This window comes from Myxine glutinosa, chromosome 4 (assembly GCF_964187855.1).
Source record: "Myxine glutinosa chromosome 4, kmMyxGlut1.1, whole genome shotgun sequence".
NCBI lineage: Eukaryota > Metazoa > Chordata > Myxini > Myxiniformes > Myxinidae > Myxine > Myxine glutinosa.
This window is the reverse complement of record NC_136264.1, coordinates 1,757,916-1,778,053: the sequence shown is the minus strand read 5'-3', so window position 1 is coordinate 1,778,053 and position 20,138 is coordinate 1,757,916. Positions and strand designations below refer to the sequence as shown.

The window sequence follows — 20,138 nt, the reverse complement described above, 5'->3', positions numbered from 1 at the left end:
GGGCACAAGGCGAGACAAGGGGCGAGAGAACAAGCGAGGAGAGAGAATGATTTTTTAATTTGTTTATAAATATTTAAAACGTTTGACAAAGTACAAGATGTTCGTGGGATGTATGGGGAGAAAAGAAAATCAAAGAAACAAGCAAATACAGCGAAGGGAAGAACTTGTATTCACAATGTTCCGACGGGGGGAGAGGGCAGGGGAGGAGGAGAGGGGGTGGGGGTGGGGGGGAGAAGGCCTAGATAGACCAGGACCACGCGAGAGGTGCGAACAAAAAACGACTAATTACACACAAGTTTGCAGAAATTACAAAACCAAAACTAACTAGAAACACACAATAACACATACGCAATAAAATAACTCGTGGAAATTCGACAAAGACACGAATGGGAAAATACTCAGACTTCGATGTCGTCGAGAGATCGAAGCAAGCCTCCTCACTTGAGGGACCGGAAGCGGAAGTCTTCTCTTCTTGGTTCGTTTGGTCACATATTTGTCCTTCCAGATCTTCATCAATCCTGACATTGCTGTTCTCCCCATTGCTAACCGTCCATTGATTTCTCCTCCACATTCTCAATTCACTTCAATCGTAAAACCCAGGAAGATGAAACTTTGCACTATTTCCACGTGATCGTCTCCAAATCTGAACACGTCGAACTTCTCCGTTGACCAGATTTTCGTCTTTTTCAAGTTCATCAAATAAAACTAGATTAACATTAAATAAAACAAAACTAGCTTTTTCACTCTTTCCTTGTTCCCTCTGCAGCAGTTTCAGCCAGTCCTCTTTTTACTTTTTAGCACCCCTCAGGTTGTTGATCCATCTTTCTGCAATCCTGACTCCAGCCTCTAAAACCAAATTTGATTTGTCATCAAAATTATTATAACCACAAATGAATTAGTCAAATGCCACACTCGGTAGCTTGCACTCGGTAGAGTGCAAATCTCTGCCAGCCTGAATAGTTTACGTTTTGTATCCCGCCTGTAGCCTGGTGTTGGCTTAGCGGCCAGGGTGCCGGCTTGGGATCCTAGGATCCTGGGTTCGAATCCCGGTCGATCGCTGAATTAACGCCAGGGGGGTTGACTCAGCCTGTCATCCTTCCGAGGTCGGCAAATTGAGTACCAGCTTGCTGGGATGAATGTTCACGGTGTGTACCCCGATTTAGAATAGGTACACCGTATCCCTGCGCATCGTGAGAGGCGACCAAGGGTTGGCGTCAGGAAGGGCATCCGGCCATAAAAACATTGCCTCAAAACAGGGAACCATGATTGTCATGGGGCCCGCAAGGCTAACCCCCACTCTAGCGGGGAAAATGGCCTTAAAACGATCATTCATTCATCCCGCCGATAGGCTGGATCTGCATCCATCCGGACCTCCAAAATCCAATCGGCTTCTTCTTGTCACCTACCCAACTCATCCACCAAGTTTTGTCCGAATCTGTCCACAACCTTTTGAGATATCATGCTATATATCATGCATGGTACATCATTTTTTGGCCCTTTCATTCAATGGTGAAGTAGCACCTAAAAGCATTGGAGGATCCGGATCCAAATCTTCATTAAAATCCAATCAATGAATCCTTGTCACAAACACAACCAAGTTTCATCCAATTCTGTCCATAACGTTTTTGACATATCGTGCTCCGAAACAGACAGCATAACCTCCATCCACCGATTAACACGGTACTAGAGTAGCTCATGGTGGTTGAGTATGCACTTTATTGTACAGACCTAAACTCTTCAGGAATCCACTAATTGAAGGTCCAGGAACAATATTTGGTTGGTAACACATTTGCCACTGACGGCGAAATAGCTGAAATGGCCACACCCCTTTTTGGGCCACGCCCCCTTTTTTGCCGTGACTGTATCTACAGAACCGTTGGACCTAGGAGGTTGCCCGACCACTCAAAATTTGCGCAATGGCCACATTATGGGGAGTCAGTAATACATTTTCATATCCAAAAGTCAATGGTTTTTAAGATAATTGCCAAAAACCGATTTCAACATGTTACGAACTACAATATTATTCGTAATTGTTCCTGTTCCTGTTCCTATTGTTCAATTACTTGATTCCTGAAGAGTTTAGACTAGACTAGAGTCTAGACTAGAGTCAAGACTAGAGTCTAGACTAGAGTCTAGACTAGAATTTAGTCTAGAGTCTAGACTAGAGTCTAGACATGGCTAGAAATTCCGGTCATGGGTGTTTTGTCGTTTCAGCTGTGCGGAGGTGCATGCCTTTGTTCTTCGGGTTTGGCCGGACAAACTATAGCAGATGGGGTACGCTGTTCCTTGAAGATTGCCTGGACCTACAAAGGAAGTTCCCGGGTATCTACAGATGCTTTACAGATGGTGGATGGGTGATGTACCACACTACCCGACAAGGCAGTGCAGTAGGATTTGACATGGCACTCGAGAAGTGTTACAATAAACCCGCCAAGGTTGCTGGAGGTATCATTGGGATGACCAGACAGAAAGAAGCAGTAGCCTTATGGAATCTCCTAAAGCATGAGAAAGATCTTCATGGTGCAACGTGGGAGACAAAGATGACAGTGAGCTGAGCCTACACCATGAGTTCAATCCAAGTTCTACGAAGATTGGCCATGTTCGTGCAAAGGCCCTTCTGGATTACATAAAATCCATCAACAATCCGTTCGACGCTGGAATCAGACTTCAGAACATCTCTACTGGAGCTGACATTCCCCAGGAGGTTGTCGACGGATTACTTGAATGCCTGGAAATTGGTGAGAAGAGTTATGAAGAGTTTGTTGAGACCAGATTTCAGGATAAGGAGAAGCACCTACATGATACAATCCCTACCAACCGCAAGACTGTTTTCGTGAAACGTACTTCTACTCCGTTCACAGCGAAGAAATCGATGGCGAAAAAGGATGCAGCGGAAACGGTTAGGTACATTGACTATGCTAGAGAAAGAGGGTACAGCATGCTAGAACTCCTGAAGTATGAATTGACCAGCACATCCCAGTTCCTCACCACTGAATGTAAAGATGGCATCAAATTGAAGAAGCCCGATAAAGCCTCCTTAGCCAGGGAACTTGTCAGTCGCCTTCCACAGGAGACGAGGAATGTAAAGAGTGACGCTCAGATGACAATAGTGGACTTCATGGCACTTGTGCGTAAACTACCGATGAAAAAGATGGGCCTTCACACATTCGGGGAATTGGCTGAGAGTCTTTCCAACAGGATTCTTGCTACAGGCTCCGTGTCCACAAGAATAGACATTATTTTTGATGTTTATCAAAAATCATCAATCAAGCAAATGGAACGGGCACAGCGAAGTTCCTCAGAACAAATCACAATCACCATTGGGTCTGACAATCAGAAACTCCCTGTCGATCTTGATATGTTCTGGAGCTCAATGTTGAACAAAGTTCGGTTGCAGGAGTATGTCTTCAAGTGGATGCTGCAGAATGTCGAGTCGGACAAGGAAATATTCTTTGGAGGAGTATATGGGGGTGAATGCAGGAAACTGTTAGCTGGCACTGAAACACAGATCGCAGAGCTCTCAAGCAACCAAGAAGAAGCCGACGACAGAATCATGTTCCATATTAATGATGGTGTTGTGAAACACGGGGTTCAATCAGTCTTGGTCGACTCGCCTGACACAGATGTCTTTGTCAACCTCATCTTCCACTTCAACACAACCTGGCAACTACAAAAGCTGTACGTGAAGCTTGGTAACCGGAAAACAAAGAAAACTGTACCAGTCCACATGTTGGTTGATCAACTGGACAACGGTTTGGTGTCGTGTCTCCCAGCCATTCATGCTCTCAGCGGTTGCGACAGTACCAGCAAGGTGGGTCCAAAGCTGTCTGGCCTGAAAGCATCCATCGATCTCTCCCTACTGGAAGGGTTTGGTGTAGAAGAACTGTCACCACAGATAACAAGCAATGCTGAAAAGTTCCTTGTGTCTGGATTAAAGAAGACCGACTGTTCCACTTTCGATGAATATCGATGGGAGCAGTACCACAACTCCAAGAAAGAACTGGACTTCAACCAGCTTGTGTGCTGTTCATCAACGCTACGAGAACACATAAAGCGAGCATTTCTTCAGTGTAAGATGTGGTTGCAAGCCCCAACTCCTGCCGTCACCAAACCAGATCCACTCCAGTATGGGTATGAAGCAACGGACGTTGGCATAACACCAGTGATACTGCCAGTATCGTGCAGGCCCGATGACCTGCCTCCTCCATGCAAATGCCCAAGAGCATGTATGAGTACCAAAACGTGCACTTGCAGAGACAGGAACATTAAATGTGTCACGTTTTGTGGCTGTAGTAAAGGCGAAAAGTGTAGAAATCCAAATAAGTAAATTCCAAAATAGGATGATGCAAAAGGTATAAGTGTCATATAATGTTGTGGCCTTGGTGGTATCATACAATTGTAGTTCGTAACATGTTGAAATCGGTTTTTGGCAATTATCTTAAAAACCATTGACTTTTGGATATGAAAATGTATTACTGACCCCCCATAATGTGGCCATTGCGCAAATTTTGAGTGGTCGGGCAACCTCCTAGGTCCAACGGTTCTGTAGATACAGTCACGGCAAAAAAGGGGGCGTGGCCCAAAAAGGGGTATGGCCATTTCAGCTATTTCGCCGTCAGTGGCAAATGTGTTACCAACCAAATATTGTTCCTGGACCTTCAATTAGTGGATTCCTGAAGAGTTTAGGTCTGTACAATAAAGTGCATACTCAACCACCATGAGCTACTAGAGTACGGGGGCTGGCAGCATGGCCTAGACCCCTAGATGTACGCACACGTCGCCTCGACGCTGTCTAGCTTGGGTTTGAATCCCGTCCCAGCTATAACCTGTCATCCTGGTGTTTGAAAGACAGGGGAGATTCTTTAATGTGTGTGTGCCGTCCGCCAGATGGACGTTAAACTGGGAGTCCCATCTGCCAGTATTAGTTGGTGAACGTTAAAGATCCCACCCACGGTATCCTTCGAGAAGAGTAGGCGAGCTATCTCCTGCACCATGGCCAAATTACAAATTCCTGCTATTGTTAGGCCAATCTGGTTCATGAAAGACTTCTAGTTTGAACTTGCTAGAGTTTGTTCTAGAGTGCTGTTCTAGTTTGAACTTGCTTGAGTTTTTCCTCGAGTGCCGTTCTAGTTTGAACTTGCTCGAGTTTGTTCCAGAGTGCCGTTCTAGTTTGAACTTGCTAGAGTTTGTTCTAGAGTGCCGTTCTATTTTGAACTTGCTAGAGTTTGTTCTCGGGTGCCGTTCTAGTTTGAGCTTGCTAGAGTTTGTTCTAAAGTGCCGTTCTAGTTTGAACTTGCTCGAGTTTGTTCTAGAGTGCTGTTCTAGTTTGAACTTGCTCGAGTTTGTTCTAGAGTGCCGTTCTATTTTGAACTTGCTCGAGTTTGTTCTAGAGTGCTGTTCTAGTTTGAACTTGCTCGAGTTTGTTCTAGAGTGCTGTTCTAGTTTGAACTTGCTAGAGTTTGTTCCAGAGTGCCGTTCTATTTTGAACTTGCTTGAGTTTTTCCTCGAGTGCCGTTCTAGTTTGAACTTGCTCGAGTTTGTTCCAGAGTGCTGTTCTAGTTTGAACTTGCTTGAGTTTTTCCTCGAGTGCCGTTCTAGTTTGAACTTGCTCGAGTTTGTTCTAGAGTGCCGTTCTATTTTGAACTTGCTTGAGTTTTTCCTCGAGTGCCGTTCTAGTTTGAACTTGCTCGAGTTTGTTCCAGAGTGCTGTTCTAGTTTGAACTTGCTTGAGTTTTTCCTCGAGTGCCGTTCTAGTTTGAACTTGCTAGAGTTTGTTCTAGAGTGCCATTCTAGTTTGAACTTGCTTGAGTTTTTCCTCGAGTGCCGTTCTAGTTTGAACTTGCTCGAGTTTGTTCCAGAGTGCTGTTCTAGTTTGAGCTTGCTAGAGTTTGTTCTAGAGTGCCATTCTAGTTTGAACTTGCTAGAGTTTGTTCGAGAGTGCCTTTCTAGTTTGAACTTGCGAGAGTTTGTTCTAGAGTGCCGTTCTAGTTTGAACTTGCTAGAGTTTGTTCTAGAGTGCCGTTCTAGTTTGAACTTGCTAGAGTTTGTTCTAGAGTGCCGTTCTAGTTTGAACTTGCTAGAGTTTGTTCCAGAGTGCCGTTCTAGTTTGAACTTGCTAGAGTTTGTTCGAGAGTGCCGTTCGAGTTTGAACTTGCTAGAGTTTGTTCCAGAGTGCCGTTCTAGTTTGAACTTGCTCGAGTTTGTTCTAGAGTGCCGTTCTAGTTTGAACTTGCTAGAGTTTGTTCCAGAGTGCCTTTCTAGTTTGAACTTGCTAGAGTTTGTTCTAGAGTGCCGTTCTAGTTTGAGCTTGCTAGAGTTTGTTCTAGAGTGCTGTTCTAGTTTGAACTTGCTAGAGTTTTTCCTCGAGTGCCGTTCTAGTTTGAACTTGCTAGAGTTTGTTCTCGAGTGCCGTTCTAGTTTGAACTTGCTAGAGTTTTTCCTCGAGTGCCATTCTAGTTTGAACTTGCTTGAGTTTTTTCCTCGAGTGCCGTTCTAGTTTGAACTTGCTAGAGTTTTTTCTAGAGTGCCGTTCTAGTTTGAACTTGCTAGAGTTTGTTCTAGAGTGCCGTTCTATTTTGAACTTGCTAGAGTTTGTTCTCGGGTGCCGTTCTAGTTTGAGCTTGCTAGAGTTTGTTCTAAAGTGCCGTTCTAGTTTGAACTTGCTAGAGTTTGTTCTCGAGTGCCGTTCTAGTTTGAACTTGCTGGAGTTTGTTCTCGAGTGCCGTTCTAGTTTGAACTTGCTAGAGTTTGTTCTAGAGTGCCGTTCTAGTTTGAACTTGCTAGAGTTTGTTCTAGAGTGCCGTTCTAGTTTGAACTTGCTAGCGTTTGTTCTAGAGTGCCGCTCTATTTTGAACTTGCTAGAGTTTTTTCTAGAGTGCCGTTCTAGTTTGAACTTGCTAGAGGTTATTCTAGAGTGCCGTTCTAGTTTGAACTTGCTAGCGTTTGTTCTAGTGTGCCGCTCTATTTTGAACTTGCTAGAGTTTTTTCTAGAGTGCCGTTCTAGTTTGAACTTGCTAGAGTTTGTTCTAGAGTGCCGTTCTATTTTGAACTTGCTTGAGTTTGTTCTGGAGTGCCGTTCTATTTTGAACTTGCTCGAGTTTGTTCCAGAGTGCTGTTCTAGTTTGAGCTTGCTAGAGTTTGTTCTAGAGTGCCATTCTAGTTTGAACTTGCTAGAGTTTGTTCGAGAGTGCCGTTCTAGTTTGAACTTACTAGAGTTTGTTCTAGAGTACCGTTCTAGTTTGAACTTGCTAGAGTTTGTTCAAGAGTGCCGTTCTAGTTTGAACTTGCTAGAGTTTGTTCTAGAGTGCCGTTCTAGTTTGAACTTGCTAGAGTTTGTTCCAGAGTGCCGTTCTAGTTTGAACTTGCTAGAGTTTGTTCGAGAGTGCCGTTCGAGTTTGAACTTGCTAGAGTTTGTTCCAGAGTGCCGTTCTAGTTTGAACTTGCTCGAGTTTGTTCTAGAGTGCCGTTCTAGTTTGAACTTGCTAGAGTTTGTTCCAGAGTGCCTTTCTAGTTTGAACTTGCTAGAGTTTGTTCTAGAGTGCCGTTCTAGTTTGAGCTTGCTAGAGTTTGTTCTAGAGTGCTGTTCTAGTTTGAACTTGCTAGAGTTTTTCCTCGAGTGCCGTTCTAGTTTGAACTTGCTAGAGTTTGTTCTCGAGTGCCGTTCTAGTTTGAACTTGCTAGAGTTTTTCCTCGAGTGCCGTTCTAGTTTGAACTTGCTTGAGTTTTTTCTTCGAGTGCCGTTCTAGTTTGAACTTGCTAGAGTTTTTTCTAGAGTGCCGTTCTAGTTTGAACTTGCTAGAGTTTGTTCTAGAGTGCCGTTCTATTTTGAACTTGCTAGAGTTTGTTCTCGGGTGCCGTTCTAGTTTGAGCTTGCTAGAGTTTGTTCTAAAGTGCCGTTCTAGTTTGAACTTGCTAGAGTTTGTTCTCGAGTGCCCTTCTAGTTTGAACTTGCTGGAGTTTGTTCTCGAGTGCCGTTCTAGTTTGAACTTGCTAGAGTTTGTTCTAGAGTGCCGTTCTAGTTTGAACTTGCTAGAGTTTGTTCTAGAGTGCCGTTCTAGTTTGAACTTGCTAGCGTTTGTTCTAGAGTGCCGCTCTATTTTGAACTTGCTAGAGTTTTTTCTAGAGTGCTGTTCTAGTTTGAACTTGCTAGAGGTTATTCTAGAGTGCCGTTCTAGTTTGAACTTGCTAGCGTTTGTTCTAGAGTGCCGCTCTATTTTGAACTTGCTAGAGTTTTTTCTAGAGTGCCGTTCTAGTTTGAACTTGCTAGTTTGTTCTAGAGTGCCGTTCTATTTTGAACTTGCTAGAGTTTGTTCTGGAGTGCCGTTCTATTTTGAACTTGCTCGAGTTTTGTTGCAAAATTATGAATCACGAGCCGAGTACCCATAGGCGATCTTGTTCCAAGCACGCCCCACACTCTTCTGAGTTCAAAATACCTTTATTGGGCAGTGTAAAGGCAACTGACAGCTGCGTCAATCACACCCGATAAATAAATAAATAAATAACCCGGTCTATGTGGATGAAGCAAAACTATGCGTACTGTTTATAATTCTAAACACCTCACTTTTATGGAAAACGTGGGGACAGGAACACTGGTACAGGTACAGGGTGTGACTGGTACAGGGTGTGACTTGTAATACCCTCTCCAACCTCGAGGTGGCGCTACCTGATACACATTTATGTAGAGAAATTGTGTCCTCCATCCTCTTCCCCTAAAACCACCGGGAAATAAAAAAAAAAACCTTATACACTAATTGGGGTCATGCTGATCTGTAAGCACTGTCGTGGAGAGATACAGAAATATGTAATCGGATGCAAGAAATGAGTGCATTTGGTCATGCTGATCCTATATAGCAAGTCTGTATGTAATCAGCCCAGAACTGTAGGAGAAGCAGCACAACACACTCACACTCACACCCACAATCACGTCGGTGAATTATAGTAAGGATTGGTCAATATATTAGGATTTAGTTTTCTCTTATCCAATTGTTTCCCTCTTTTCCTAGTATTTATACCAATTGAAGTATTTAAGAAGCCATTCCACGAAAGCCCTGCTCATGAATTGACAGACTTGAATGCCTAAAATATAACCAACTGTACCAGATCATCATATTAAATGTGCTCAGTTTAACATGTTCATGGACTCGTATTGTTATCCTACCACTTTCAGTGCTTACAGGCGCTCGAGTTTCTCCACGCCAATCAAGTTATACATCGAGACATCAAGAGCGACAATATCCTGCTGGGTTTGGATGGCTCAGTAAAGCTCAGTGAGATTTGGGAGGGGGAGAGAACAGGGAGATTGCTTTGGATGAAGTGAAAATCCATGAGTATGGCAGATTTTTGAAAAATTGAGGACTGATGTATTGCTTTCCAGGGTGTCTGAAATACAACTGACTTTAACTTCGATTTAATCCTGCAGCGGACTTTGGCTTCTGCGCTCAGATAACTCCAGAACAGAGCAAGCGCAGCACCATGGTGGGAACGCCTTACTGGATGGCACCAGAGGTTGTTACCCGGAAGGCGTACGGCCCAAAGGTGGACGTATGGTCTCTCGGGATAATGGCCATTGAGATGGTCGAGGGAGAGCCACCATACCTCAACGAGAACCCACTAAGGGTGAGTGCATTTGGTTATCTTTCTTGTATCTTTTTATTTACAGTGCTGAGGCTCGTAGAGGAGCTAGAATATAGCACTGATCAAGGCTGAACAGAAATAAATGAAAAGTAGAAAGAGAAGGGATAGTGGAACACACCAACATCGGGGTTTAGGAAGACTTGTATAAATAAATAAGGGACATGGTGAAGAATGATGGCAGAGCGAGGACACGGGTTGAACAGGTTGGATACAGCAGTAAACTCTCAATCACAAAAGTGGAAGAAAAGCTAGAAACCCTGAATGAGTTGGACTTTGGGAAGGTTAATGCAGGTGTAAAAGATAATGGATGTGGATTTGGAATGATCTGAGAAGGTGGTGAACAGCTGACCTGAAGTCCAGGAGGGAAGAACATGATTGAAGAGAATAAGGAAGTTGGTTCCACATGCACGAAAAAAGAGGAACAAATGAGTGGAAATGACCAGTGAGTCTGGATTTTAGGAGTTTCACCACAAGGGGGTTATTGTCAGACCACATGTACTTTGCAGAAACCTGAGGGTGAGGACAGAGCAAAGGGCAGAGAGTGCAAGACCAGAAAAGAGCTGGTAGCTTAAAACAAAGAGACCACCGACATGTCTGCGATATGAAAGTGATAGGCCCAGAGACTCTTCATTGCGGGCGATTCCAATGTTTTTGAAGACCTTAGTTTCCATGGCGTCAAGCTGAGCTAGGTGTTTGGTGTGAAAGGCAGCCCACAGGGTAGACTAGTACTCCATTCATGCTATTGAGGAAGACATTATCCTATTGGCGGATCTCGCGAGATCTTGTCGGCGAGGGCACGGTTTTTCGAAGCTGCACACGCTCTCCATGCTTTCGAAGTTAAGTAATTGTTCACAATTGTATTTTTGTCGAAACTGTATTTATCTTTCGGTGTGTGTACCTATAGTGTGTCCCGAGGAAGATTGTTGGTGTTAATCTTTCATACCTGTATAAAACATCGTCGGTTATTTTGTGCCGCGTTTTTAGCGACCTAGTACCTTGTTTCCCACCTTGAGGCTTTGTTTTCTCTCAGCGGTCGATTGCGGTCCAATTACTTTCATTCTGCCAGTTTTCCCAGTCTTTTCACCCCATACTTCCTTGTTTAAAATCTTAACTAAAAAAAAAACAAAAACATTTCCTTCTTTGTTCTTATTCGTTTATTCGTTGTTCTTATTCGTTCATTCATTCTTCGACCACGTGTTTCACCCCCATTTCCCCAGATAGTTTTCACTGTTCAATATAAAAATGTTTAAACTTTCCCCTGAAGTGATGTATCCTGTCGTATATTAAAACACCTTTTTCTTCTTCTTCTTCTTCTATAAAAGGATGCTTTCGACTTGCTCACCAAATCTATTCATTCCAAAAAAAAAATCCATCTCTTACAGTTCCTCTTTCCTACATTCCCTAAACTCACCGGCACTCTCCCCCTCCCCCCCCCCTCCAGCGTCCTTAAACATATCTCTGACTCAAAGGTCACAAGAAACTCATTTTGCAATAAATGTTCGTTTCCCATTAATCGTACAACACTTTCTAGAATCCAAACTCACCCCTCCCCTCCAAATCTTCCCCATCACCCATCCCTTTCAAATCTCACCCCTTTGCCCCTTCCCTCCTAAACTCCCCCCGCACCCCTCCCCCCCCTCGGCTCCCCCTCGACCCTCCCCTCCTAAACTTCCCCCTCACCCATCCCCTCCAAATCACCCCCATCTCCCGTCCCTTTCAAATCGCCTCCTTGCCCCCTTCCCTCCTAAACTCCCCCCTAACCCCTCCCATCATAAACTCTCTCCTCGCCCCTCCCCTTCAAATCTCCCCACCCTCACTCCTCCTCCTCAAAGCATCCTCCCCGCTTCTTCCCCCTTCCAACTCACACCTCCATCTCCCCCAACCTTCTGCCTCGCTCTGCTCCCTCCTCAAATAACACCTCACTGTTCCTCACCCAAACCTTTTGTCCGCCCCATCCTTCCCTTTCTCCGAGCTATTCTGAAATCTCTGACACACTGTCAACAGCTCCCCCTACCTCTTCCTTCTCTTCCACATCTTACCCTACCCCTCCCTCGACCCTCCCTCCCCCCTGTTCTGTATCCGATGCTCCCCCTTCCTCTTCATTAACGGTATGGACCTCAATCATCCGGGGCCTTCGCTCAAACTTGACTGATCTCTCCATACAGGTTGCTTCTGACAAACCAGACTTTATCTGCTTAACAGAAACTTTCCTCCTTCATGATGTCTCTGATTCCTTAATATCTCTCCCGGGTTACTCTCTCCTCCGGTACGATAGACCTGAGCCTCGTCCTGAAGGTGGGGTTGCTATCTTTATAAAAAAACTCTCTTCCTCACTCGTTTTGCACCGTCCTCTCTCCACCTCACCCCCATGAATACCTCTGGCTACGGCTTCCCCTTCACTCCCACCTTTTGTTCATATGTGTGTTGTACCGTCCACCAAACAGTGATGACTCCATCTACATCTTGCTGTCTGATAATATGGACCAACTTCTATCGACTCATCCCAACTCTCTCTTCCTCACATGTGGTGATTTCAATTGTCACCATGCCAGTTGGCTGGGTGTGGATTCCTCTCTTACCAGCCATGGCTCCTCAGCAAAGGACTTCTGCGACTCACTGGGACTGACACAATCTGTCAATTTCCCGACCCGGATCTCAGTCAATGGAGTATCTTCTCTTCTAGACTTGGTTATGACTAACTTCCCTGCAAATGTCTGCTGCTCTTCTTCCGCTCCAATCGGCTCATCTGATCATGTGCTTATTAAAGTGGACATCTCTCTGACCATTCTCAGAGAGCCTGCTCAGCAACGACGAGTCTGGCATTTCACTCAGGCCAACTGGCACGGTCTTCAAGCAGCCATAAATCATCTGGACTGGTCTCCCATCTCTACTGCCTCTGACATCAATTCTTCCTGGGAATTCTTCAAAAGTAAATTGCTCTCTCTCATGCACAGATTTATCCCATCTCGTCTTCAGTTGTCATACCCTTCCTCCCGTCCATGGTACACGGAATCTTGTGGTGAGGCTGTTGCCCTGAAACAACTTGCTTTCGTCTCCTGGAAAGCAAATCCAACGGAAGGAAATCTCATTTCCTTTCACAAAGCCCGAAACAAGTGTGTGTCCACCCTCAGGAGAGCCAGGAAACAATATCTCACCGTTCTCAAGACCGAACTCTCAAATCTGTCTCCCTCTTCCAAATCCTGGTGGCGTCTGGTCAAATCTGTTTCTGGTGTTTGTTCCCCCTCCATCCCCTCCCTTACCTCAAACGGCTACACAGCTGACTCCGCACGTGAAAAAGCTGAATGCCTCAACTCTGTGTTTGCCTCTAAATCTTGTGTCCCAAACCCATCCCTCTCTGTACCCACCGTACCCAGTCGAACCCAGCTGCTCCTGGACACTGTGTCCTTCTCTCCTGACAAGGTGGAGAAGTTTCTGTAAAACCTCGACTCTGATTCTGCACCTGGACCAGACGGCATCAGCCCACGGGTCCTAAAATCCTGCTCTGCCGCTCTATCTCACCCTCTCTGTGTTCTCTTCACCCTCTTTTTTGCTCGAGGTCATCTGCCACCAGCTTGGAAATCAGCCAACATCACCGCTTTACACAAAAAGGTGCAAAAACAGATCCTTGCAACTACAGACCAATCGGCCTTCTCCCAATTATCAGCAAAGTCATGGAATCCATCATTGCTTCGGATATGAAGTCTTTCCTCTTCTTCAATGGCTTGATCACTGACCATCAATTTGGTTTCAGACCAGGTCACTCCACTCTGGACATGCTGTATCTGCTGTCTCAACAATGGATGAAGGTCCTCAATGCCAAACAGGAAATTAGAGCTGTCTCCCTTGACATATCACGTGCCTTCGCTACGGTCTGGCACTCAGCTCTGCTCACCCAACTCTCCTCTGATGGTATCCATGGAAAATCTCCACGCATAGCTGGCAGACATCCTCTCTATTCGTACTCAACGTGTGGCCCTGAATGGGTTTCTCTCATCTCCCCTTCCTGTTCAGCTGGAGTTCCCCAAGGCAGTGTTCTGGGCCCTGTGCTTTTTCTGGTCTTCATCAATGATCTCTCTGACTCTCTTGAAAATTCTCTCTATCTCTTTGCTGATGACTCCACTCTCTGCCGCTCCATTCCTCATCCCTCAGATCGGCAGTCTGCAGCCTCCTCAATCTCTGCAGACCTGGACAAAATCACAGACTGGTCAAACAAGTGGAACATGTCTTTCAATCCTGACAAATCTCACACTCTTACGATGTCTCTCCGAAAAGACCGACTGGACAACCCTCCCATCTACTTTCTGAACAATCCTCTCCAAGAAGTTCTGTCACTCAAGCTTTCGAGTCTCACTCTCTGCCATGATCTTTCCTGGGAAAACCACATTTCAAATCAGGCCTCCAAAGCCAGTCGCCGACTGGGCATCCTCCGCCGTGCGAAGTCCTTCCTTGGCACACCTGAGCTCCTCACCACATACAAGGCTTTCATCCGCAGCTCAATGGAATACTGTTCTCCCCTCTGGGCCAGTGCTCCTGCCTCTCACCTAGCTCAGCTTCACGCTGTTGAAACCAAAGCGTTCAGAATCATTGGAATCTCCAGCGATGAAGCTAACTCCGAGGGCCTTTCACTTACTCACCGCAGGCAGGTTGGTGGTCTTTCTGTCTTCTACCGACTCCTCTCCGGCCTTGCTCCCCGAGCTCTCTCTGGGCTCTTTCCCCCAAATATTCCTACAGGTCGCACAAGATCTGCCTGCAACCCTCTTCTGGTGAAACTGCCAAAATCAAGACTCTCCACTCACCATCACTCTTTAATTCCCCTTTTCTCCTGCCTCTGGAACAAACTCCCTCATTCTCTTCAATCCCACTCCTCCCTCCAGGTCTTTAAAACAGCTGTTCACCACCATCTTTTATCTTCCCCCATCCAAAACCTTGATCTTTTCTACCTCCGCTAATTTAACTTTTTTGAAATACCAGCTTCCTTCCTGGAAGTCCTTGCAGTGTCCTTGTGTTTTATACTTCTCCCACCACCCCACGCCCCTTCCAACGCCTCTTCCCCCCAAGTCCTCTTCCTCCCACAGATCTCCCGATGTCCCTGCTCAAATGTTGTGTTTGTGTGCTTCCCCTTCTCTCCCCATCTTGTCTACCGCTCCCTTTATTATATACTTTGTGTGTCTGTTTGATTTATTTTTTTTGTGATTAATGTTAGCTCTTTCACGAGCCTCGATTCTGTATACAAAAAAAATAAAATTGTAAGTGCATAAAAGCTCAGATGTGCTGAGGAAATATTTTCCCATAGAGAATTCCTAGTCTGTGGCAAGCTTTGGAGGCCAACTTAGAAATGTGGTTTTCCCAAGAAAGATCATGGCTAATGGTGAGACAAAAGTTTGAACGAGTGAACTTCTTCAAGAGAATTGTTAAGGAAGGAAATGGGAACGTTCGCCAGACAGTCTTTTCGGAGAGATAGCGATAGAGTGAGAGTGTGAGATTTGTCCACATGATGCTGACTGAATGGTCCACATGATGGTGTTTGTGGACCACAGGTTGACTGAATGGTCCACATGATGGTGTTTGTGGACCACAGGCTGACTGAATGGTCCACATGATGGTGTTTGTGGACCACAGGCTGACTGAATGGTCCACATGATGGTGTTTGTGGACCACACGCTGACTGAATGGTCCACATGATGGTGTTTGTGGACCACAGGCTGACTGAATGGTCCACATAATGGTGTTTGTGGACCACATGCTGACTGACTGGACCACATGGTGGGGTTTGTGGACCACAAGCTGACTGAATGGTCCACATGATGGGGTTGGGGACCACAGGCTGACTGAATGGTCCACATAATGGTGTTTGTGGACCACATGCTGATTGACTGGACCACATGGTGGTGTTTGTGGACCACAGGCTGACTGAATGGTCCACATGATGGTGTTTGTGGACCACAGGCTGACTGAATGGTCCACATGATGGTGTTTTGTGGACCACAGGCTGACTGGTCCACATGATGGGGTTGGGGACCACAGGCTGACTGAATGGTCCACATAATGGTGTTTGTGGACCACATGCTGATTGACTGGACCACATGGTTGTGTTTGTGGACCACAGGCTGACTGAATGGTCCACATGGTGGTGTTTGTGGACCACAAGCTGACTGAATGGTCCACATGATGGTGTTTGTGGACCACAGGCTGACTGAATCGTCCACATAATGGTGTTTGTGGACCACATGTTGACTGACTGGACCACATGGTGGTGTTTGTGGACCACAGGCTGACTGAATGGTCCACATGATGGTGTTTGTGGACCACAGGCTCACTGAATGGTCCACATGATGGTGTTTGTTGACCACATGTTGACTGACTGGACCACATGGTGGTGTTTGTGGACCACAGGCTGACTGAATGGTCCACATGATGGTGTTTGTGGACCACAGGCTGACTGAATGGTCCACATGATGGTGTTTGTGGACCACAGCAAAAAACCAAACCGAGTGGTTTATTGAGATAAAGTCGGTTATGACATTGTAAAAAAACGTTTTACAAAAATTCGTCCCCAACGGTAAAATCCATTCATTGGTTTGTTCAGCAATTTCAGAACACAGTCCACACGTGTGGACTAACCAAATATACTTGCCAGCTGATTGTGCGCACCAATGAAACAATGCAGAATATTAATTGCAGAGTGATTGGCAGACCCTGAAAGAAACGATTGCATCTGTCGATGGAGGCCGTTGTATCAAGAACACCCTGGATAAGGCCCTAAACACGTTTCGACACAAAATTCATGTTTGTGCAGAGATTAGCAGCAGTTGGCAAACAAAAGTGTTGAACCTTTGAGAGGTTTTGGAATTGATAGAGGCTGATTCTTCCGTTTGAGGCGTCATGGTATTCTGAGTTATATTTGACTGGCGATATCACCGGACCGAATGCGAGATTTGGCCGCTTAGACTCGTGTACAATCTGACAGATGTCCTTTCGTCTCAAGTATGTCTTGGTCTGGTGGACCCCAAACAGGAAGTGATAGTGCCATTCATTTTATGCCTCCGCCCCTGTAGGTGGCCGGAGGCATTATGTTTTCGGGTTGTCCGTCCGTCCGTCCGTCCTTACGGGCGAAACCTCGTTTTTCTCAGCAAACAAATGTCTAATCGAGACTAAACTTTCAGGGTAGGCGTGACACCCATGCAGAGTGTTTTTATGATAATTGTGAGGTCATCGGTCACATGGTATGTCAGCCATCTTGGATTAAAAGCAAATAATTAAAAAAATATTTCTCGGAAACTGCTGAATGGAAAAATTTGAAACCTGGCACATTGTCAAGTACTCCCAATGGGGAACAAAAGCATGATAATGATGACATCATAGGTGAAGGGGTATATCAGCCAAAAATGTTTTAATCGAATTCCTTCTAAATATCTGAAATTGCATGCACATGATCCATGACCCATTTATATTGAAATATTAAATTTGTGACATAGGTCACATGGTTTGGCAGCCATATTGGATTTAATCTTAAATCTTAAAAAACAACTTCTCCCAAACTACCAAATCGATCGACTCGAAACCTTGTGTGTCATTGACTAGGCATGGTGATTAAAAGATGATCGCAAAAAATAATTGGTCACATGGTGTGGTAGCCATATTGGATTGAAGGAACATCTTAAATAATTATATCTCTGAAACCGCTCACTCTATCAATGCGAAATTTTACAAATATCATCTAACACCACTGTTGCATATCGTTTGAAAAATGATGTCTTTGGTCACGTGGTTTGGCAGCCATCTTGGATAAAAAAACGAACCTTATCCGATCAACACGAAACTTCACAAATGTGAATCACCACCCATACATATGCAGAGTGTACATTTTTAAGGTCGTATGTCACGTGGTGTGGCAGCCATATTAGCTTGAAAGCCAATATTTTTTAAAATTCCTTCTCTGAAACCGCTTCACCGATCAAAGTGAAACCTGTCATGGCTGGTGAAAATGTGATAATTGAGAACAGCTGAAGGAATTTAAAAATCAAACTTTATTTTTAGGGCAGTGAGGGCGTCTACCCTTTGTGGGACCATGCGGAGGCATATTGGTGACACAGTCGCATTACTCGAGTTTTTTTTATTGTTACATCGATGGGAATGGTTGCTTGGAATAATGCAGACCTTCTTTTGTGGAATTGTGACCTAATTTTCTTATGAGATACTGATGGTTTGAAGAGGTTGAGGCTCGACCACACACCACAGATTTTCTTGGATCAAGTCCATTCCCAACTCGGTCTTCTCAAACCTTTTCCATGCATGCTTTGGTGAAAGCCTCCCTTGACCACTGACAAGCCGAGACATTGACCCATGCAACTTCTTGCAGAGATTCATTCTGGAATATGTCTTAATGACGGCCCATAAAACTGTCGACAATATGAAAACAGTGATCCAGGATTGCACATGCTATATCAGGTGAGATTCTGGAAAAGGTTATTGACATGCATACGGATATGTACGATGTTCAATCTTTTCGGTGGTCATGTTGAACATATTTTGCTAAATACAGGATGTGTGCAAGTTTGTCATTTACACCACCCCGTACAGCTGGGGGCATGGGCTTGTGAGAGCCAAAGTGATTGGCCAAATGGAAACCGTACACAGGAAAATGGTACTCCCATGCTAACAAAATGGTGAACCGCTTCGCCAACAGGACAATGGTGGCAGAGAAAACATTCCCAATGCTATCGATCAAATCAACAGTTTTATTCACAATGGGGAAAAAATTACGGGCATTTAACTGGATGTTTAAAAAGAAAAAAAGAAACCAACTATATGGGCCACATTTATAACTGCGGGCATTTATGATCGGGTTCCAAGCCAGCCCACTTTGATACAACCCTGCTTTGATCGGACACGTTATCCATGACGTCCTCTTTATAAAACTGAATTCAGAATTGGATTTAAAATATTTTTTAAAAAGAAACGAGGGGTCCTTGTGGTCTTTTGGGTTCTCGTGGTCTTCGTGTTATTTAAGGGTCTTGAGGGGTCTTCAAAGGCTTAAGGGGGTCTCGGCAGGTAAAAAGGTACATTCCAATAGTATCTAATTAATAGACATAGTCACACGGCTAGAGAAGATAAAATTGTAAGATTTCTTCTTCCTCAAATAATTAATTATGGCTGCCAGACCGTGCGACCAATCACATTGAAATTTTAAACATGTATTCCCCTTGACGATTAGATCATACTTCTAAAGTTTGACTTCATTAGCTTAAGCGATTTCAGAGAAATATTTATTTGTTTTGATCCAACATGGCTGCTGCCATACCATGTGACCAATGATTTATTCATCTCACCCTATATTCCCCAAGGCTAGTAGATAATGTGCATGAAGTTTCGCATTGATCTGGTCAGCCGTTCTTGAGAAGAGGGTTTTAAAAGTTTTTATGTTCAATCCATCATGGCTGCTGAACCACGTGACCTACAACATCATAAATTTACATTATCCACGACAATTTTATGTAGATCATGCTCAAGAAATTTTAAACCGATTGGATAAGCGTTGTACTTGTCGAATTATGACGTCATCATTAACAACACTTATGTGCCATGCGGATTACTTGGCAATGAGGCAGGTTTCTACAAGGGGTTTTACAACTCTACCAGCCCCTGGGACATGAAAGTTAAATCCGGCTCTGAACATGGCGCCTGCACCACATGACCGATGATGTCATAATTATCATTTTTAAAAATCTACATGAGTAGGCACATCCTTTGGTTAAAATTGTGTTCATTGGACCAATAGTTGCCGAGAAAATGCATTTAAAAGGGAATAAAGGTGGAAAAGTGCAGCAGAAGAAAAACAAACAGAACAAAAAATAATAGGTTTCCATCCTGGAAATATTGGAATCCTAATAAACCCCTAAATATATTGTTACAGACACGACTTTGATGTTAAAGTGGGCCGAGCGGAATGGCCGTCGTGTCCGCACAAATTACCCGACTATACTCGACGTTGACGAAGTCGCGCGATGCTGGCTCAATAAGGAAAAGAAGACACCCGGCTGGATTACAATAACACAATACGACACCAATGTTTCAATTCTCAAGTATATTCGTACGGAAAAGGTTAGATTACAGGGGCTAGAGGTATATTACAGGAAGACAGGCACTTAGACACACTCTTATATTAACCCCGGACAGACGACAGACACACGGGACAACGGCTGACTCACACGGGGGTTTGATGGCTAGGAAAGGCAGGATCGATGGCTCCAGGTCCTCCTGGGCTCGGGGCAGGGTACAGTACGGTCCGGTCCGGTCCAAAGATGCGGAAGGTTGCACAGCGCTCGAGGTGGTAACGTTCTTTCACAGGCGGGTTCTCTTCCTCTCAGCGGTCGTAGGCAACGTTCTTTCTCCAGCTAGGGGCGCATCTCACGTCACATCCAGCGCGTGGCCGCGTATATCCGGCGGGGAGTGACACGCCCTCGGCTCGTTAGCTCCGCCTCGTGGAATCGGCACGTTGCTTCTCA

General features: G+C 44.8%; 1 protein-coding gene across 4 annotated transcripts in view; it reads left to right on the top strand.

The window, feature by feature from the left end:
• The window catches only part of LOC137424391 (serine/threonine-protein kinase PAK 3), a 110,695-nt gene that overhangs the window by 62,816 nt on the left and 27,741 nt on the right, over positions 1-20,138 (top strand). For all 4 annotated transcript variants that reach the window (XM_068111798.2, XM_078775374.1, XM_068111797.2 and 1 more), the window contains exons 12-13: positions 9,167-9,266; positions 9,419-9,615. In XM_068111798.2, coding sequence (XP_067967899.1) covers positions 9,167-9,266; positions 9,419-9,615 — 297 coding nt within the window. The remainder of the gene's footprint in view (positions 1-9,166; positions 9,267-9,418; positions 9,616-20,138) is intronic.